We start from the raw sequence: 21,651 nt of genomic DNA, 5'->3' as shown, positions 1-21,651 counted from the left end.
ATGCAGCCCCTGCCACTGCGTCCTCCCCGATGGAGGTCTGTGCAGCTCAGGATGTCAACCCGCTTCCCCAGCCTGGTTCCCCCAAGCATCAAAGCAGCGGCCTCTGAACTTCCAAATACAACCGCACATTTCCATCAGAACGGATGCCACAGGGACACCATTTCCGTTCTGCTGGCTTTTCATGAAAACCCTCAGGTCTGAGACCCACCAGGGAATATTTATGGGGCCTCTCCCAGTCCTGCCCCCGTCATGTGGAAAGCTAAGGAGACTGAGGGCCTGGGAGGAGAAGAATCTGGGCGATTAAATGCTGCACTCACGTTAGTGTTGAACTACCACCAAAGCCAGGCCTCCAGGCTTCCGCTAATCACAGCCACCTCACTGTGTCTACGTGTCCCCACCATGTGCCCGCCACTGGGCCTGATGCAGGGCATGAATCCCCTCATCTGATCTGCATTCTGCACTGCCACTATTCCCCCACTGCCTGGATGAGAAAACTGAGGCCTGCAGAGGTTAAGTGACCTGTGGAGGCTGCGGCATCTCGCAGGTCACATTCCAGACACCACCAGGTCTAAGGAAGTCTCGGAAAAGGCGGGAAGAGGGGGCGGGCTGAAGAGGATGCTCAGAGCCGGCAACAGCATCTGGCTCATCAACAAACCTGACCGGACGCCGCACTAGGCTGATTGGTGGGGCCAGGCCTGGAGGGTGGAGGTGGAACCCTTGGGTGATACTGAATTTAAGCCCAGAAATTTCTACATCTCACATATTTGCAAGGGTTCCTGGCTCTAAAGGAAAAGACCAGTTTTCTGAAAACAAATCAATGTCTAATAACCAAAATCTTCCAGCCTGTAACTTTCAAAACTAATGAAATAAGGGAAATCGGGTTGGGGTTTTTTTGTTTTTTTGTTTTTTGTTTTTTTTTTCCCTGAGACGAGTCTCCATCTGTCGTCCACGCTGGAGTGCAGTGGCGCCATCTAGGCTCACTGCAACCTCCACCTCCCGGGTTCAAGCAATTCTCCTGCCTCAGCCTCCTGAAGTTGGGATTACAGGTGCCTCCTCAGCTGGGACTACAGGTGCCCGCCACCATGCCCGGCTAATTTTTGTATTTTTAGTAAAGACAGGGTTTCACCACATTGGCCAGGCTGGTCTCAAACTCCTGACCTTGTGATCCGCCCGCCTCGGCCTCCCAGAGTGCTGGGATTACAGGCATGAGCCACCGTGCCCGGCCTTGTTTAGGTTTTTCACTACTGCTGGGATAACCGTGTTATTTATGGGAGAAAGTGGCCACTCTTTTTGTTTTAGAAATAACCATTCACGAACGTGAATGGGTCTTGGACATCTCACTCTTCCCTCTGCACTGCCTGCTTCTGCCCTGTGAAGACCCCATCCTCAGAAAGGAGAACGCAGTCACAGTTGTCACCAGCAAGGAGAGTCCCCAGGGTCTCAACTTCGGAGGGTGCTTCCCATGTTCTCCCTCAACACATACGTGTGTGCACATGCCCCCATGACACACGTGCACAGACACCTACAACACACACATGCACACCCACACCCACGCACGCATTCCTGCAAACACACACGCAATCGCAGATCTGCGGCGTCACGCCCGGCATGCGTCCCCCAGGCAGGAAGGAAAGGGGAGTGCACTGACTTGTCCGGGCAGCTGCGTGGGCACCTCCGGGGGCAGGCAGCTGGGCAGGGCGGCCGAGGTGGAGGCCACATGCTCCTCAAAGCTGTTGATGCGAGGCTTTTTGGTGGGCTCGGGGCTGGCTAGCGGGGTGACACTATTGCGTCTCATGAGCGGGTTAGGTCCCTTCTTTGCATCCTAAGCAAGACAAAGACAAAAGAGAGAAAGGCGACAGTTACAAAGAAGGGGAGGAAAATTAGCCCCAACAAAGTTTCTCTGCTCCTGGATTTTAGGGAGGCAACAAGACTGACCAAGGGGAGTGGCTGGGACCACGGACCAGGGACCACGGACCAGGGACCGCGGACTATGGACCACGGACCAGGGACCAGGGACCAGGGACCATGGGCTGCTGAGTGTGTGGCAACTCCCAGGCAGCAAGAATGGGGGTCATTCCCTCCCATGCCCCTTCCTCGGATGGTTCCAAAGGATTCCCCACACAGACAAACACGGTGCTTGCAAAGCAAGGAGGGAAAGAATGATAATCACAGCAGAGCATGAGGCCGGAGAAAAGAGCTTTGCTTCCAGCCCCTCTGAGAGCTGAGGACGGGCATCTAGGAGGGAGAGGCTGGGCCTGAGGCTCCCAGGATGGGGAGGGGAAAGCACCTGTGCTGACTGCCTTCCGCCGACCTGAGGCCATCTGTACTACACAAAGGGCACCCTGGCTTGGGATGGGGCACGGAGGCTGCAAAACCAGCCTGGAGACCAAAGGGGTAGAAACCTCGCAGCAGGAAGCAGGTTCTGCCGGCCAGGACCAGACCCAGCCCTCCCACGGGAGGGACAGCGTGATGGGGTGCGGGCCTCCAGCCTCAGAACCGGGGTCTGTCTCCGTCATGGCCCTGCCCCCATTCCCTGCAGGGAAGAGCTCCAGGACCGGCTCAGGCCCAATCCCATAGCTGGGGCAGTGGTTCCCTGACCGGGGCTGTTGTCATATGGCTAAAGGCAGGACAGCATCCAGTGAACCACATTCTGAAGGGGAGGGGGTGACAGGGACCAAGGTGGCCAAGGGACCCCGTCCTCTCTCAGGTCAGCCCACCAGCCAGGCAACTGCCAATGACTGGGGCGGACACCTCATCCCTTCATGCCAAAATCTGACGGCCAAGCTTCTTGGGACTAGGACAGTCACCTGTTTTGGGAATGCCATGACGGAAAGTCACGCTCGGTCTAAAAGAAAGGTCTGACTAGTACTAGCAAAGTGTTGTACTTTTGGCAGCCTGTACACCGTGAATTCAAACTCACTTTCACAACGCACATCCACCTGGGCAGAGGTCCACTCTACTCAGTCAGAGGCAGCCTGGCCCACCTCCAAATGTCAGGCCTCCCCACAAGGTAGAGAGCAGCCGCACGGCCAGGCCTCGAGGTCTCCCGAAACACCTCCCCACCTGCCATCCCCCAGGCCTCCGCTCTCCACGCCACTCCTCTTTTAACACCGTGTTCTTGGTGGTTCTGAGCCTAATGACATGCACGTGGCGGCGCTGACCTGCTGCTCCTGTTTGAAACAGTAACTCTGGAGACTGAAAGCACGGGTTTTAACTGCCAGAAAGGAAAGGCACCAAGAACTGTGCTATGCTGATGTTAAAAGAGAACAGAGGCTGGGCACAAAGGCTCACACCTTTATCCCAGCACTTTGGGAGACTGAGGCAAGAGGATCACTTGAGCCCAAGAGTCCAAGACCAGCCTGGGCAACAAAGCGAGACCCCCATCTCTAAAAAAACGAATAAATTAAAATTAGCTGGGCATGGTGGTGCGCACCTGTAGTCTTAGCTACGCGGGAGGCTGAGGTGGGAGGATCGCTTGAACCCAGGAGGTTGAGGCTGCAGTGAGCCGTGATTGCGCCACCGCACTCCAGCCTGGGGAACAGACTGAGACCCTGTCTCAAAAAAAAAAAAAGAAAAGAGAGAGAACGTATCTTCCTCACTAATATTCACATCTCGAGCTCAGCAGAAATGGGAAGAAGAGGACACAGGAAGGAAGGAAAAAAAAGAAAAGGCCACAGAACAGATGGGCAGGAACACAGAGGTGCTGAGGAAGGCAGCCAGCAGACCCATGGCCACATACAGGCCAGCACCTGCAGGCAAGCGGCCCTGGGGCCTCCTGAGCACCCATCACCCACCAGGGCTATCGTGTGATGATGGCCAGGATGAGGCTTGGGGCCTCCACTCACCTCTGACCTCTCCCGGTGCGTGCTGACGGACTCCACATTCAGGTAGATGGATTCCACACGGCAGCCTGGAGGGCGTGGGATGGGGGCAGAGGAAGCTGCTGTTAAAGGGACAGCCCTGCTTACAGCCCACGGCCACAAGAAGCTGCTGTGGCCACCTTCAGGGGGATAGGGCTTGGCAGGGGTTGCTACTCACCGTAAGCGACAGGCGTCAGTTTCAGGACAGTGTGAAGAGGGCATTTCAGGTAGGGCATCTCCTCTGAAATGGAAATTGTACACCCACAATTAGAAATGAGACACAGCCAGGCGTGGTGGCTCAGGCCTATAATCCGAGCACTTTGGGAGGCCGAAGCAGGTGCATCACCTGAGGACAGGAGTTCGAGACCAGCCTGACCAACATGGCAAAACCCCATCTCTACTAAAAATACAAAATTAGCCAGGGTGTGGTGGCACGTGCCTGTAATCCCAGCTACTCAGGAGGCTGAGGCAGGAAAATCACTTGAACCCAGGAGGTGGAGGTTGCAGTGAGCTCATGCACTGCACTGCAGCCTGTGCAACAAGAGCAAAACTTCATCTCAAAAAAAGAAATGAGACATGAGGGTGGGGGAGGCATAGAAAGACCTCTATGGTCCCCCCACAAGGACCCTCGGAAGCACTGTCAGGCTGGGGCATCTGTCCCCAGCCACAAGCTGCCCCGGGCAGCAGATGGCCCCAGAAGAAGACTTTAGCCCAAAGAGCACCATCAAACCAAACCAAAACACTCGCCCTCACAATGACTTAAGAGTTGGGAAAAAAAGTCACTCCCAAACAATGTAGGTCTGTCTAGGGATTCAGCTGCACTGGATTGGACATGCTAAGACTTAACATTTCAATCTGATTGTCAGAGTTTTCCGGGCTGTTTGTTCCTTAGAGGGTACTGAAGAGAAGAGCAGCCCCTACCCCAAGACAAGACCCTGGGATGTGTGGGGCCGGGGGTGGGTCTCGAGGAGCTGTTTATGAAGCAACGAAGTCCCAGGCATCAACCTGGGCTCCACGGCATTTCCCGAGGGCTTCAAGGAAGCACTGGACAGAGAGGACCTGAAGCAGCCAGGAGCTGACACCTGTGCCCTTCTCCTAACACCCCATGGCACAGCAGCCAACACAGGGCAGGCCACGGCAGGTCTGCAGCTGACCCCTCGAGTGCCAGTCCCCTCCTCCCTCCATCCCGGGACCACGGCCTGCCCGAGGTACCTGCGCTCTTATCCAGGAAGTAGGCCAGCAGGCAGCGCAGGACGGCCTGGTGGCAGATGACCAGCACGTTCTCCTGCCGTTCCAGCTCCATGATCACCGGCTCCAGGCGCTGGACCAGGTCCTGGTAGGACTGAGCACAGACGGCCGGGCCCACGTGAGCTCAGGGCACTCGGGAGGGGCTCTGCCGCTGGCCATGGCCTGTATCAGACCGGCCAGAGAGCCATGTAAAATCAATCACCCATCATCAGCAGTGGTTGACAAGCGGCAGGGTTTAACGTGGACTACTGCTCAGCCATCCACAGAGTGAAGCCCTCCCCCGCTCCCACACAGGGGAACCTGGAAAAGCCAATGCTGTGTGAAAGAACAGGGCCCAAAGGCATGCGTGGCATCTGATTCCATTTACATGGAATGCCCAGAATAGGCAGATCCAGATGCAGGAAGCAGACGGGCTGGTGCCGGGGCTGGGTGGGGCAGGCTGGAGCGGCTGCTAACAGATCTGGGTTTCTTTGTGCAGCGAGGGAAAGGCCTGGAATATGTGGTGATGGCTGCACAGCACTGTGAGTACACTAAAATGCACTAGACCATAACTTTAACCTGAGGAAAATGGTCCATTTTATGTTATGTGTATTTTCTATCAATTTAAAAATGTAAAAAGCAGAAGGGCTGTGACTTTAGAAAAAGACCAGAAAAGGCTCTCTGCTGTGCTAACCAGGGCCCCGGTGTGTAAGGCCCAGTCTGAGGCCAGAGGACAGTAGGGCACAGAGGCCTGAGGCACGACACTGCTCAGCAGGGCACGGGCAGGGAGGACACACCCGGGCAGGGAGGATCCCATCTGTAGAGGAGGCAGCAGCATCCTCAGCCACAGCCACCCAGGCACCGTGCTTGGGGAGGCACAGACGCTGCCCAGGGGATGTAGAGCCACCCCTCCTGCCAGCCTGCCCACCACCCTGCCCAGCAGACCATCACACACCACCTTCCTCCTCTCCCACACGGTTCTATGTCCCTAGGGAAACATATCTCATTTCTGCTTATGGGAAAATGCACTTCTCCCCAGGCTGTTACAAGGTTCAATTTGGGGGGACTCAATTCCGAGGTGGGGGGTGTAGGAGCCCCCAGAACCCACACCGAAGCGAACTCCCTGGAGGGGTGGCCCAGCCCTGCACAGCAGTGGCCGTGTGCGCTGGGGTCCCTCAGCCCGCCCCAGCCTGCGCTCACCTCCCCGGTGGGGTAGCGGTAGTAGTACTTGTCCTGCTCCCGCAGCGCGTACTCCTCAGGGTAGGTGTCCCTGATCTCCTCGTAGGTCAGCTCCTCACAGACGCCCTGTGGGGACCCAGTGGTCACTCAGGGGAACAAACCACAGGGGTGTCTAGGGCCTCTTGGGAAGCCGCCCCACGCCCGCCTCCCGGGACTCACCGCGTCGATCTCATTGAGCGCCTTCCACTGCTCATAGGGCAGCCGCAGCGCCTCAGCCGTCTGGATGGTGCTCTTCAGCTGGCTGGTCCACACGCGCAGGTCCTTCAGGTTCTGCTCCTCCACGAACTTGCTCAGGGCGCTGGCAAACTGAGAAGTGGTGGAGAGGGGCCACTCATTCCAGATGCCCGCAGCTCCTCCAAGAGCCAGGGGCTGGAGCAGGCCGCCCACCTGGGGCTGTGCGCTACCTGCTTACACCGTGGGGGCCCCAGGCCACTCGGACAGACACAGTAGCACACACCCTCCCCAGAGACCAGGCTCAGCTCTTCCTGCCCCTCCCCTTCCTAGTGCACAATTGCTCACACATCACACACACGTGCAGAGATACACACACCACACACAAATACACACACACATACATACAAAGTAACACAAAGACACACATACACACAAAGCCACATGGATAGGCATAGACACACAGAGAGAGCGCCATACAGAGATGCACACAGCTATGCACAGAGACACGCAGGCACACACACAGATAACACACACAGCAAGCATACCAAGTAGCAGCAGCAGCAGCGCACACCTCCCCACCCACCCCGCTGACCCTGCAACCGCCCTGCAGGCAGAACGGCCCATGCCGCAGCACACCCCGCACCTTCTTGCCCCGGCTGGACAGGCCCGAGTCGCCCCCGATGCGGCCCTGGAGGTTGTGCTCGTTCTCGCCGTGCCGGCACAGGTAGATGGTGCGCGGCTGCACGTGGATGTTCATCAAGTAGTACACGATGCGGCTCTGGATGTGGTCCTGCACCCGGTTCACCAGGAACCTCCGGCCCACGTCAATCACCTTGATCAGCGACAAGTCCCTGCAGAGAGACCCCACCAAAGACCACAGCTCAGGCCACCGCCCACAGCAGGACGCACCCGGCCTGGCCTGGCCCGTCCCCAGAAGATGCCTTCCCCAGAGAACAGCAAGGCAGGACTGTAGGCCCCTCCAGAGCACAGACCAAATCCTTCTAAGGGGCAGAGCATGTGCGTGCGACAACTCCCACAGCTGGTGTCTGGCTGTGAGACTGGCTTGCCTCCCAGAAAAGGGGGAGAAAAAATAAAGAAAATGGAGATAAAAAGAAAGGGGCCTATGCAGTGGCTCATGCCTATAATCCCAGCACTTTGGGAGGCTGAGGCAAGAGGATTGCTTGAGTCTAGGAGTTCAAGACCAGCCTGGGCAACATAGCAAGACCTCATCTCTACTAAAGAAAAAAAAAATTAGCTGGGTGTGGACAGCCACACCTATAGTCCCAGTTACTCAGGAGGCTGAGGCAGTAGGATTACTTGAGCCCAGGAGTTTGAACCTGCAGTGAGCTATGATCATGCCACCACACTCCAGCCTGGGAGACCCTGTCTCTAAGCAAGTAAGCAAGTAATTAGTAAGTAAGTAAGTAAATAAACAAATAAATGGAAAGAAAGTAAAGGAAAGAAAAAAGAAAGGAACTATCAGAGGGACAGTAGCAAGATCAGGCTCAACTCTACGTTGACTTCTTGTACTTCTACAGTGTTCAAAATATTCCCACTGAATATGGTTTGTCATCAAGGATTGTTTTTAAAAGATATTTTCAAAGAGAATTGATAAAGGTATCCAGCAGCTGTGTGTGAATCACCTGAGACCAGGAGTTCAAGACCAGCCAGGGCACCATAGCGAGACCTCATCTCTACAAAAAAAACTGTTAAAAAAATTTTTGTTTTTAAGGTATCCAGGAGCACATGCTTTGTGGGAACATCAAGAATGCAATAAGAACTCTCATGTGGGTCTGCAGAGACGGCCAGCCTGGGAATCACCTGTCGCATTTGTCAGGGTCTAAGGGCTGGTAGCTGGCTTCATAGCAACTGATCCTCTTCATGAAGTCGTCCATGGCTTCTGCGGAGTTGCAGTCTTTGTAATCTGGGCTGGAGATTTTAACTTCCTGCAACACCACAAAGGGTGGCTGATGAATCACGCGGGAAGGCTTTCTGCCGAGATTAAGCAGGATTTGGGGCTTTCAAAAGGGGAGCGCACAGAAGCCTCAGTATAAAGATGAGCCGGCCCAGCATGTAAGAGAAAGGGAAAAAGATCCTGGGGGCTGAGTCACAGCCTGATGTTACATGGGGAGGATTCCCTGGGGAGATGGAGAACTGCAGCCGGAAGGACAGAGATAGGAAACCCACGGGGATTCCATAATGAACATCTCTGAATGCTCCAGCAAGTCAGGATCTGTCCCGTGCTGGAGTCACCGCCAGACAGCCTGGCGCTGAACTCAACCAAGCTCCACGTGGGCACCCGCAATGCTCCCCGCGCCGGGAGGAGGCTGCTGGTTCTAAGGTGCGTTCAGGAGTTCCCAGAGATGCCTCTGGCCTCGTGTGGCTTCTCCTCCACGCCCCCACCACCCGAGGCAGCCTCAGTGTGACCAGTCTGTGGTTAACTGCTTCTCCAACTAGGGCTGTGCCCGCTTCTTTGCAGGGCTCGCTCTCCTAGGCAACAACACAGGTCTACCAACACCCACAGTGGCACAGGCCCCAGAAACCAGGTGGATTTTAGGGAAACTCAGCATTTCTGAATGCCTGGGCTTTTTCTCATCAACCACTGCTGTCCCTGAGAGGCAGCCACTCTTCAAAGACTCGAGTCAGTGGGGAGTTGTGTCTCTGTCCTGGCAGTTTCAGCCGGGGAAGATGAGAAAGTCCTGGGGATAGTGTGTGGCGGTTGCCCGACAATGGGAATATAATTTGCTGCTGAACTGCGCATTTAAAAAATGGCTAAGATGACGGGGTGCGGTGGCTCACGCCTGTAATCCCAGCACTTTGGGAGGCCAAGGCGGGCAGATCACTTGAGGTCAGGAGTTTGAGACCAGCCTGGCCAACATGGTGAAACCTCTGTCTCCTCTAAAAATACAAAAAAATTAGCCGGGCATGGTGGCACACGCCTGTTATCCCAGCTACTCAGGAGGCTGAGGCAGGAGACATGCTTGAACCCAGGAGGCAGAGGTTGCAGTGAGCCAAGATCGCACCACTGCATTCCATCCTGGGCAACAGGAGACTCCATCTCAATAAATAAATAAATAAATAAATAAATAGAATGGTTAAGATGGTAAATTTTACATTATGTATATTTTACCACAATTAAAGAAAAAATCTAAGTTCACAAAGCCTGGATCTACAAAGCTGCTTTGAGATTTCATCAGAAAGAGATTTCTGAACACGGCGGGTTGGGGCAAATGATTATCTGTTAGTGGACAACCAGACAAATGCTAAACTCCTTGCTAAGCACATCGGTGACCACTCACTGGGAAAAATGACTTCACAGCTGCACCCTGCTGTCAACCAAGGGGAACAAGGAGTGCCGAGCCCAAGAAAAGTGGCAAACCCTCTGTTTAGGTGATTTCCTCATACTCTGAGCCTCCTCCTTTGCACCCACTGGACAAATCTAAACTGACTTTTCACAATTCAAATAGCCCTTCCTGAAACAGGAATTCATTTCCTAAAGATATCTAGAAATACTTCCACCACTTTGGGGAAGATACCAGGGCTAACACATGCTTAGCATCCCCTCTAAAGATGCAAAGATGCCAACACCACAGCGTCCCAGTGTACGTTTTCAGAACTGCTTTTCTTTATAGAATTGTCATATTCTAATATGTTTAAGCTGAAGAGAAAATTGTCTCCAACACAGGGTGGCGGCCTGTAGTAAGTCTCCATAGTAACAATTCCTGTTTATATATATTGCTATCAAGTGGTAACACTGGAGAAATTCATCAAGTTATGGTGCCAAGTGCCCTCAGTTTATCTGGGCAAGCTCCCTGCACAGCACAGACAGGAGGGTTGGTGGCAGGTTCACGAGCTGCATTGGCAGGAAGACAGTCTTACCTCCCAAACTTAGGGGGCTGCTGAGCCCTATGGACTCTTGCCACTGCCCAAGCATTCGTACCTCCCGGAGCCGTCAAAGCAAGCGACCCACTTGCTGCCTCCTGTCCCGCTGGGGGCAATGAGATGCCCTCTGCCCCGGCAGCCCCATCACCACTAGCTGTCAGTCTCCTGCCACCAACAGAAACTACTCCTGTCTCCCTGAAGTATTTCCTACATCCCATCCAAGCCTGCCCACTGCCCTAGATGGAGCTAGTCCCTCACAGGACAGGTCTCTGGGTTAAAAACGGCTCTGTAGGTCTGACCTCCCAATCGACAGCCAACTGGGGGCTGCTCGTCCTAAGGGCTCAGCTGCGCTTCCGAGCCGGACCCGGTAGCCCACTTCCTCAGACTGCAAATGTCCTTGTGGTCTACACTGCTGCAGGAGCGTGGGGTTCCCGGCTGTCTTACCATGATATTGGAGGCCACAACTGTAGGGTCGTCACACACGGACTCGATGAAAAATGCCTGGCGGAAGGGAGGTGGGGATATTAGAAAACACCATGAAGGTCCAACCTTGCCATGACTGCGATGTCATCGTCCGGACAAGGTGGAAGCACGCCACCCACCAACTCCCAAAGACAGGGAAGCCCACCTCCTCACTGCGCCTCCCGCCACCACCCCTCTGGAACACCCCACGGCCCCCAAGAGCCCTACCACACAAAGGCCCTAATTTAAGGCCGCAAAACGTGGGCAGCAGGAGAGGAGGGACTGAGCAGGACTCAGGAACATGGGCAGCAGGAGGGGAAGGACCAAGCAGGACTCAGGCTGCTTTCTGAGGCCTTTTCCTGTCTCCTGAGCCCTCTAGCACAACACAAGACGCTCAGCTCACCTTAAAGTCATTTTCTTTGGCAAAATGAAGGATCATGTGTCTCCTCTCTCTGGTAGTATTGGTGGCATCGAAAACCTGATGTGGAGAGCAAAGGGCCAAGAAGAAGACTCTAAGTTTGAGTTTAACAACGTTTACCAGAACAGCAAGGATGCCAGGCCCATCACCTCCAGCAATAAGCCCCAAAAGCGCTTCAGGGGAGCTGGTGCCTGCCCACAGTCATCCCTAGGGCGCACCCACGGGGCAGGCCTCCCCCAACTACCAACAGCACTCAGGGATGGTAGCGTGGGGGAATACCCCAAAAGCAAACAAGCAAAACAGTAACGTGCAATGGGACAGTGTACGAGGAAGGGCCAGTGGTCCTGTGGGCCACCCAGGTCCTGCCCGCCCTGGAGGTGGGGGACTGGCCGCAGAGGGGGTGGGTCCCTGAGTCCATCCCACATCCGCCTGCCTGAGCCACTGGGCTGCCCTGGCCCCCTGCTTTCCTCCACCCTCAGGGCCGGAGGCACAGGTCTCGGTACACCCCAGGCCAGTGAGGACGCCCTCCTGGGTGGGACTGGACACTGAGCCGGCCACATTCCCTGGACTTACCGCAATTTGTCCCCCTTCTTTCGCCAGGTAGCTTTTGACATCTCTCAAGGCAGCTAAGGCACACTGCCTGGAATGCACAAGAGATGCGAAATGTCAGGGCTAGTGCATCCGCTGGCACAGCCCAAGAAACCCCCGACGCACCCCAACAGGCAGAGTAACTGGTGGTTCCATTCTACACTGCTCAGCGCTGGGCAGGCTGGCCAGCACCCCTCAGGCCCAGAGGCTACCAACCTGGGGCCCTGCACAGGTGGCTTCAGGCACCTTCGGGAGGCGGTGCTGGCGCCAGGCTGCACACAGGAACCACTCCTGGGGAGCTGCTAAGAAATGGCTGCCCAGAGCCACCCACAGAGTTGCGCTAACTGGTCTGGGGTGGGGCCTGGCATCAGGGGTTTCAGCATCCCCCAGGAGACTCCAGCCCATGCAGCCGGGGCCAAACACCCTTGCACTGGGGTTTCACAATCAACTCGCTCTTAACAAGAAATCCTTTCCAAACATAAACAGACACTCCCGACAAACAGGACTTGCTAATTCTCAGTGAGGGTGCTTCTGCGGCTGTCCCAGTGAGGGTCAGCTCAGTGAGACCCTCAGGGAACAGACGAGAGCAACCTCAGAGGGGCACGGGGGCTTGTTCCCACACTCCACAGCCCTGAAGGCCACCAACAGGAGCCACCCCGCAGGCCGGCTTTCTCTGCCTCCTACAGAGCCTGGCTCAGAACAAAGCAAGCCGAAGCTGGCAGCCCAGCTTACTTCCCCAGCCCAGCCTTACTCCCTCAGCACAGCCTTACTCCCCCAGCCCAGCCTTAGTCCCGCAGCCCAGCCTTACTTCCGGACTTTCATGGCTTCCTCATTGTCGGGGCGGAAGAAGTTGTAGGAGCTGTACTGCTTCACAGCCTCCCGGCGATATTCCCCGACGTTGAACACTGTGGATGGGAAAGAGGAGAACAGCCTGGATGACTGAGCAGGAGGAAGGGGCCAACTCACACTGGGATCATGGGATCAACCAAAGGCAGAGCCACCCAGCCAACCACGCCGACTTGAATGAGACGATACGACATGGAAGCAATGCCAGCACCCAGTCCTGAGCTACCGTCAATTCCTGAGGACAGCAGGCCACAGGCAGCCCAGCTTCCCCAGTCCAGCTGCAATGCCCCTGCCGCATGCTCTGCAACGCTGTCCCCTCCAGCCAAGTCTACAATCCCAGTCTCATCCCAGTCTCACGATATCCTAAACCAGAGACTGAGACTGTGAGGATGGGTTGGGGGAGGCCCCAAGTCTAGCAAAAATAGGGACAACACATTTCCACCAATGGTATCAGAAAGTGAGTGGGGGTCTCACGCCCACTGCCAGATCTAGGTCAGCCCTTCTGCTAGTGCAGCCACCAGGACCAGGGCCAGGGGAGTGTGTTCCATGGTTCCTGGGCACTGAGCTGGGCACAGCGGGGATGGTAAACACAAAAACCATGCCCTCCAAAGAGGGGCAGGTGGGAGATGAGCAAGGGTTAAAAAATAACCAGTTGGGTACAATGTTCACTATCTGGGTAACAGGTTCACTAGAAGCCCAATCCCCATCAATATGCAATATACTCAAGTAACAAACAGCACATGTACCCCTAATCTAAAATAAAATTTAAAAAAAAAAACAGTGCCTATCCACCTATCCACAAGATGTGCACCATCTAGTTGGGAAAACCGAGCAGAGATTCTTAAATGCATCATCTACAACAGCGGTCCCCATCCTTTTTGGCACCAGGGACCACTTTCGTGGAAGACAGTTTTTCCACGGACAGGGAGGGGCTGTGGATGTATGGCTTTGGGATGAAACTGTTCCACCTCAGATCATCAGGCATTAGATTATCATAAGCGGCACACAATCTAGATCCTGCACATGCCCAGTTCACAATAGGGTTCACTCCTATGAGAATCTAATGCCACCGCTGATCACACAGGAGGAGGAGCTCAGGCGGGAATGCTTACTCACTGCCACTCACTTCCTGCAGCCGGGTTCCTAACAGGCCACTCACATAGCAGTCGACAGCCCGGGGGTTGAAGTCCCTTCATCTATGGTATGCAGTGCTTAGGGCCATCAGCAGAGGAATGTTAGCTAGGACTGAGTGCCACAGGAATGTAAAGGACTGAGGTGGCCGGAGATGGTTTTGAAGGAGGTGAAATTTGAGTCAGGGCAGGATTTAGGGGAGTGGGAAAGAGAATGGCCAATGAGGAAAAAACCCCAACAGAAGAAGGGTGTACACACAGTGTGGAGGAGGACCCAGCTGTACGGGAGGCAGGATCAGATTCCCCGACCAGGGGACAGATGTGCCCAGGGGTGGTCCTGCCTGTGAAACCAGCAACTGAGCTGGAAGGTCAAGTTTTTACATTTACAGGGGACTGGCCTCAAGACCCAGCCTCACCTTTTGTGGGGACGCCAATCCAGTTGAGGTAGCGAGTCAGCTTCTTGGAGATATAGGTCTTGCCTCTGGCGGGGAGGCCCACCATGACAATGACGGTGGGGGAGTTGGTCAGCTTTGGCCCACAGGCTGGAAAAACAAGCAAGAAGGGTGCATCATGGACCAAGTGACCAGAGAAGAGGAGCAGAGGCCATCCCCAACAATAACACTGAAGAATGTCACCAAAAATGTTTTTGAGACAGGGTCTCACTCTGTTGCCCAGGCTGGAGTGCAGTGGCCACCAGAGGTTACTGCAGCCTCAAACCTCTGGACTTAAACAATCCTCTGGTCTTAGCTTCCCCAATAGCTGGAATTACAAGTGTGCACACCACCATCCCTGGCTAATTTTTTTTTATCTTTGTAGAGATGGGATCTCACTGTGTTGCCCAGGCTGGTTTCGAACTCCTGGTCTCAAACAATCCTCCCAGAGTGCTGGGATTACAGGCTTGGCCACCACACCCAGCATTCATTGAAATTTTCATTTCATCTCCCCATCCTGCAGTCCCTGGCATTGTACCGGAGAGGGACCAGGCAACCTAGTGGCCACAGCCCCCCAGCCACACCCTGTCCCTCAATCCTGCCTTTAGGTTCTACTTGGCAAAGACAGTCCCAACCCCAAATTCCCGAGCTGATACCCAGGGCGCTAAACCCAGCAGGGAACCAGTGACTGACACCACAGTGGAAGTGGAAATGCCCCTGCGGGTGGGAGGAAAGGATTGCTCTCGCCAGGGAGGGGGGTGCTAATAGTCGAGAGGGTGGATTCCAACACAACAAGGGGTCAGAGCAGGGGTCTGGGGCCCCAGTGTCAAGAGACAGAGAGGCCCACCATCAACATCCGAACCTCCACACAGGACGTATGGGCAGCATTTCTAAAAAAAAAAAAAAAAAAAAAAAAAATCTTTAAAAACATAATTTCTAAAAGTAGGAGTTTATAGCCAGGCACAGTGGCTCATGCCCGTAATCCCAGTGCTGTGGGAAGCCGAGGCAAGAGGATCCCTTGAGACCATGAGTTTGAGACCAGCCTGAGCAACATAGCAAGACCCTGTCTCTACAAAAAAATAAATTAAAAAAAAAATCAGAAGAAAATGAAGAGAGTTTATCATGAAAGTAGGTCAGGGAGGCAGAAGGCTAAAATTACCCCAGTGGACAGGTAAATCCTCCACGCCTGAGCCTCTCACCCTGTCTGACCCCCTCTTCTGGTGCCAGGCTTGGATGAACGCTGGGGTACTGCCGAGGGAAGTGATGGGCATCAGGCCGGGGCCGGAGCTGTCTCCAAGAAACCTGGATATGCTCTTGCCTGCCAGCTCCCTCCTGGCTTCCACGGCTACACAACGGTCTCGGCATCTCAGTAAGACAACACAGCAGGGAGTGGGGTTTTGCTGGGTTTTTCAGAAAGCAGCCAGAAGCTGCTCTGGAAGCCAAGGACCGAGTATCTTCCCGGCTATCGCCTGGCCCTGAGGGTCTCAGGCAACTCCCGCATCCTGCCGACATGCACGCTCCAGGCCAGATGATACCCGCCAGCTCCCGCCTGGGCGGCACTGCTCAGCGCTCACTGCCATGTGGTCAGCCTGGCTGTCCTCACCATCCCCAGACACAGCCTGCATGGCCTGCAGGAAAACCTCTGAAAGCTGCACACAGAACCAGGCAGATGTCAGACTGGACAGAGGCCCTGATGTCCGAACTGAGCAGGCTTAGGCTGTGGAAGCCGCCACCCTCAGATGGGCAGTGGCTCAGGGAAGAAGCCCCTCTGTAAGCCGGATCCCCCCACAGGGCTCCAAGCTGGAGTCAAGGTCCAGGATCTGCTCCTAGGCCTGCAGGCGGGGAGGGGGAGGCAGGCATGAAATGTCAGGCCTTTGTCCCCTCCACGCTATTTGGAGACCATTAGTGGCCTTCTCAGCAGGCAGAGTGAGGAGACAGACACGCTATCTGCGGATGAGGAGACGCTCAGGAGATGCTAAGAGCCCTGGGCTGGCATGCCCTTGGTGTCCAGTGACCTAGAACAAACAGTTCCTTGAAAACAGACGCTTTTCATTGCCCAGGGTGAGCCGGGCATCCTGAGCACGTAAGTGGAACAAACAAGCACAAAGCACCCAGGGGCTTTCTTGTGTCCCCAGGAGCACACAGAGAGATGGTGGCCTCCCTGAAAGCCAGTGAGGCACACCCCACTGTGCCCAGGGTCATTCTGGCAGCTGTAGCTGCCACATCAGAAAAGTAGCAGCAACTCCTTGGAAACAATACCCATCCACTGACCCTTCCCCCAGGCCAAGGGGCCCTCCTGGTCTTACCCGGTGTCCCCACCGCACCGCTGCTCCTAAGGACACCCAGATATACAGAGACCGACGCACACACATACTTTCAGCTGTGCATATGTGCAGAATATCTGTCAGAACCACGCCAAGGAAGCAGAGGCTGATTGATTTATCCAACAGGGGATTATGTCTACACATTAATCATAGGAACAAACAGCCTCTGGTAGTAGACATTTAGGGAGGAAAAAACAACAACAATAAAGACAGCAGAGTAAATACCATAGGGCAAAAGTTCAGACTGGATTTCAAACCCAAATAAACCGCTAGTCCCTTCTTGGCAAAGCAGAGCCATTGTGCCTATGCGCTGGTTTCTCGTATAGTGAGATTCAAAGAGAGGGGCACCAGAGGTGTTTGCAGCTGTCCCTCCCTTCGGACACCCACCACTGTCTTAGACAGATGAGGTAATCACAAATCCTCACTAAATATTTGAGTCTTACTTTCCAACCCCAGCCCCTTTTAAAACCTCATAGCACACCTCATGTTTCCAATTCTGTGACCCTCAGTTTCTTCTTCTCTTCTCAATGGGCCTTTTTAGCACCATAAAGGAGACACCCCCACCCGCCTCATCACCCTCTCTGGCAAGGCACAGTGATTAGAAAAGATAGGTATTGGCTGGGCACGGTCTCCCAGCACTTTGGGCAGCAGAGGAGGGCAGACCACCTGAGGTCAGGAGTTCGAAACCAGCCTGGCCAACATGGCAAAACTCTATCTCTACTAAAAATACAAAAATTAACCAAGCTTAGTTGCAGGCACCTGTAATCCCATCTGCTGAGGCAGGAGAATCACTTGCATTCGGCAGGCGGAGGTTGCAGTGAGCTGAGATTGTACCACTGCACTCCAGCCTGGGCAACAGAGCAAAACTCTCTCAAAAAAAACAACAAAAAAATTAGAGTTTAACACAAGATTTTCCAAAGAGTAACTGTGTGTCTCATTTCATTTTATGTAAATGTTTAATATTTTAACTTCTTTTTCACACACAAAAAGTTTTGAAAGTTGTGAAACTTAAATGTATTTAGATGTGGACTTTATATGCCAACTGAAACATGCCTGGGGGAACACAGATGTCACTGCGTTACAGGGGAAGGAAGCAACTGTGTAAAGACCCTGGGTAACAGACTAAACACCCGAATTGAGTCTGGGGGACTCATGCGCAAAGTATTGTCGTGGTTATGACCATGGCCACTTGGGCAAATCCTCCCAGAAAGTTACCAAGTCCCAAGCACAGAGCTTCGATTCTGCAAGGTTGTTACGTTCACGACACGCTCGCTCGCTGGGCACATGTACCAGGTGCATGCACTGGGTACCCGTGAGACAGAGGCTACTTGGGGGAGACAGGGTCAGCGTGGCTGAGTAGTGCCTTTGGGCCAATGTCTACAAGCCCGCAGTACCATTAGTGTACAACGCAGACTGCCTACTGGGGCCCGTTCCCTGTAGTTAAACGTACACAGGAAGTCAAAAGAAAACTGAAGGCTGGCTGGTGAACACTCAGCTGTGGGATACAGTGACACAAGGAGCCAGTTATGGAAGGCAGCAGCCAGATGGATGGTGAATCCCTCACCTGGACAGTGAGAGGCTGGCATCCCTGGGTTCCAATTCCTGCTCTCCCAGCTAGATTAAGTTACTAACCTCTCCAACGGTGTGCAGTGCGCAGACAGACAGGCAGCGGCCCACACTGCCTGTATCCCCCACTGACTCAAACCCTAACACAGAATGCATCCCCAAAAAATAAATTGTAGGGGCTACCCAGGGATAAGGCAGGGATTTCTCTAGGACATCACCCACCCCGCTTCCTTAAGGTAGAACACCATCAGCCTGTGTAACTCCCTACCGAGATGAAAGTCTTTCTATCTGTATTTGAGTACCACATCAACCTTTCTTCAGACTCAATTTCCTGCGGTGTCTATCTAAATCCTGAGCAAAGACAAGCTAGCAGTTTGTCTCATTTCACTGTATTTAAGAGGGGAAAAAAAAAAAAAAAGGCCAGGTACAGTGGTTCACACCTATAATCCCAGCACTTTGGGAGGCCAAGGGGGCATCGCTTGAGGCCAGGAATCCGAGACCAGCTTGGGCAACATAGCGAGACCCCATTTGTACAAAAATATTTTTAAAACTTAGCTGGACACAGTAGCACATGCCCATAGTCCCAGCGACTCAGGAGGCTGAGGCAGAAGGATTGCCTGAGCCCAGAAGTTCAAGGCTACAATGAGACATGATTGCACCATTGCACTCCAGCCTGGGTGACAGAGTGAGACCCTGTCTCAAAAAAGAAAGTTTGGTGCTTTAAAAGGCTGTCTTTTACCTGCTGTTTACAACCCTGCACTGGCCTGATCAATACCCCATTAGCTCCACTGATCATGGCAACTTCTGATTTAATGCCAAGTCCCAAGCACTGTCTTAGGACTCAGCCCGGTACCCAGGATCCCTCAGAACACAGAGGCTCTTGAATTTTAGTGATGAAGAACAGAAAGAAAAGTCAGACCTTGCCAGTCAAAAAGGTACTTCCTGCCCATTATGCTGACTCACAAATTCAATAAGTCGGCAGGAGTTACAGGATGCATGCGAAGGAAGCTACAGGTTTTGTAAGAAACATTTACCACCACATTGATGTAGCAATAGGGCATCCCGTTAATGTGCCTCCGAGGCAAGAATAGAATGCAGCTTATTGATATAGTAGTTTTTGTTTTGTTGTTTTACTGTTCTTTGTCTATAAAAAGCAGTGTCCTAGACACCCTCCTTCAGCAATAAACCTCAGGGAGGCTGGGAATGGTGGCACATGCCTGTAACCTCAGCACTTCGGGAGGCCAAGGTGGGAGGAGCACTTGAGGCCAGGAGTTTGAGACCAGCCTGAGCAACATAGCAAGACGCCATCTCTACAAAAAAAAATTGTTTAAACTAGCCGGGTGTGGTGGTGCACACTTGAAGTTCCGGCTACTGGAGAGGCTGAGGCGGGAGTATCACTTGAGCCCAGGAGTTGGTGGTTACAGTGAGCTATGATAGTACCACTCCCTCCAGCCTGGGTGACAGTGTGAGAATCCGCCTCAAAAATGAATAAATAAATAAATAATAAACCTCAGGGGACTCTGCTGCAGACCCCCAATGAGAAGGCCCCTTATAAAGATGGCAACAGGTTTAGGAGAAAGAAAACCCACCCAGCTGGGCATGGTGGCTCACGCCTATAATCCCAGCACTTTGGGAGGCTGAGGTGGGTGGATCACTTGAGGTCAGGAGACCAGCCAGGCCAACATGGTGAAACCCCATCCTTACTAAAAATACGAAAATGAGCTGGGCATGGTGACGCACACCTGTAACCCCAGCTTCTTGGGGGACTGAGGCACAAGAATCGCTTGAAACCTGGAGGCAGAGGTTGCAGTGATCACACCACTGCACTCCAGCCTCAGTGACAGAGTGAAAAACCATCTCAAAAAGAAAGAAAAAGAAAGAAAGAAAGAAAGAAAGAAAGAAAGAAAGAAAGAAAGAAAGAAGAAACAAAGAAAGAAAGAAAGAAAGAAAGAAAGAAAAGAGAGAGAGAGAGAGAAAGAAAGAAAGAAAGAAAGAAAGAAAGAAAGAAAGAAAGAAAGAAAGAAAGAAAGAAAGAAAGGACCCAATGTCCCAAATGCCATTAGAGAATTAGGGAGGGTGTCAGGAAAGATACCGAATACAAATACCTTCTTCCCTCCATTCCAGTAAGAGATAAATGTGACTACATAAACAGACAGACACCACCACCTGAAATAAGGATGTGTGATACCCAGGTTGCAGATCTTGTTACAAGAAGGAATGTGTCTGAGACTAGACCCCAGAACCACACAGGAGAATGCCAGCAGTGGGCGGGACAAGATAATTAATCCATCGGCTTTAGCCAACCTCCCACCCTCCAGCTCTGAATGATTCTGACAGGGATTCTTAGGCAAATCTCTCAATGCGTGCGAGACGTGCAGGTTGATGGGGTCTAACGGATCAGGATCCAAGCCTAGAGGGAGAACGCCTTGGTGCATGCTGATGTTTCTCAAGATCACAACTGAGCTGATGCCTACCCATCTCAGAACCCTGGAAGACACGAGACACTCCTCCCAGACCCACGGGCATACGCACACAATCACATGTATTTACATATATGGGACTAGCCTCCATTACAGTTTACAAAGTGCTATAGATATAATACTTGTTTTATGCAAAAGTTGTTTCTGCATTTGGCCTTGGCCAAACCTCCTTGAGGATTTAAGAGCTGCATTCCACTCCACTTACAGGTTTTACACAAAGACAAGAGAACCATGGGACATCCCAGTTCAAGCACATCTGACAGGGCTGGGCAACACATCTGCAGCCCCCAGTCCCGGGCTACCTCACCAACAGGGGGAACAAAATCTCTCCTGAGGGCTACCCCAGAACCCTGAAGTCCAGCAGGGTGGATCTGCTGACGTCCCCACCCAGGGCATACCACGGGGTGGGTGTGGGGAGAGGGGCAAGTCTGGATGAGGCCGGTGATTCAGACCGGGCAGGGCTCCAGAAGAGCTGTCAAGTCCCGCGGAGGACGTCCTAAGAAACGTGGTACCGGGGCCACCCTGTCAGCCGCCTGTGCTCAGGCGCCTTCGGATAACCTGAAGCCACCTGGAGAGTTTGCACCTGGATCCCACGGTGACTGCTCAGGCTACGACCTGACCTGGGCAAAACAGCACCAGGCGGCTCCCTGTCCAGTCCATGGGTGCTGGGGCGCATTACCTGGAGAGGCAGCGTCGCCTCTCTGCGCTGCCCACCTGCTCTTTTCCGCGGCGGCGCCCCGCAGCTGAGGTGGAGCTCGAGGTAACCGTCTCCCAAGCGATCGCGGGGTGGCAGGGGGCGACCGGCGGGGCGGGGCAGGGCACTGCCAACCAATTCCGAGCACCGGGGAGTGCGTGCGCACGGGCCGCGTGGAGCAGCGCCAACTGTGCACTCACCAACCCCCCGACCCTCCCGAAAGCCTGGGGCACAGGCGTGGCTCAAGGTGGCTCTCCTGGCGCCCCCAGCACTGGAGATGCGCGGAAGAGAGAGTGAAGAAGAGAGAAAGAGTTAAAAGCAGAAAGAAAC

The 21,651-nt window shown here is 53.7% G+C and overlaps 1 protein-coding gene across 5 annotated transcripts in view; it reads right to left on the bottom strand.

The window, feature by feature from the left end:
• The window catches only part of PFKFB3 (6-phosphofructo-2-kinase/fructose-2,6-biphosphatase 3), an 88,077-nt gene that overhangs the window by 7,842 nt on the left and 58,584 nt on the right, over positions 1-21,651 (bottom strand). For 3 of the 5 annotated variants that reach the window (XM_008002204.3, XM_008002198.3, XM_008002197.3), the window contains exons 2-14: positions 14,243-14,368; positions 12,659-12,755; positions 11,836-11,902; positions 11,248-11,322; positions 10,827-10,883; positions 8,322-8,446; positions 7,144-7,351; positions 6,486-6,632; positions 6,288-6,392; positions 5,073-5,202; positions 4,039-4,101; positions 3,846-3,910; positions 1,649-1,822 (exon numbers count right to left, since the gene is read on the bottom strand). In XM_008002204.3, the coding sequence (XP_008000395.1) occupies positions 1,649-1,822; positions 3,846-3,910; positions 4,039-4,101; positions 5,073-5,202; positions 6,288-6,392; positions 6,486-6,632; positions 7,144-7,351; positions 8,322-8,446; positions 10,827-10,883; positions 11,248-11,322; positions 11,836-11,902; positions 12,659-12,755; positions 14,243-14,368 (1,439 nt within the window). Of the gene's footprint in view, positions 1-1,648; positions 1,823-3,845; positions 3,911-4,038; positions 4,102-5,072; positions 5,203-6,287; positions 6,393-6,485; positions 6,633-7,143; positions 7,352-8,321; positions 8,447-10,826; positions 10,884-11,247; positions 11,323-11,835; positions 11,903-12,658; positions 12,756-14,242; positions 14,369-21,306; positions 21,391-21,651 lie in introns of those variants that run through there. The other 2 variants (XM_073018706.1, XM_008002199.3) reach the window with 2 other exon arrangements.

This window comes from Chlorocebus sabaeus, chromosome 9 (genome assembly GCF_047675955.1).
Source record: "Chlorocebus sabaeus isolate Y175 chromosome 9, mChlSab1.0.hap1, whole genome shotgun sequence".
NCBI classification, from domain to species: domain Eukaryota; kingdom Metazoa; phylum Chordata; class Mammalia; order Primates; family Cercopithecidae; genus Chlorocebus; species Chlorocebus sabaeus.
The sequence above is the reverse complement of the archived record's forward strand: the minus strand, read 5'-3'. Positions and strand labels throughout refer to the sequence as shown.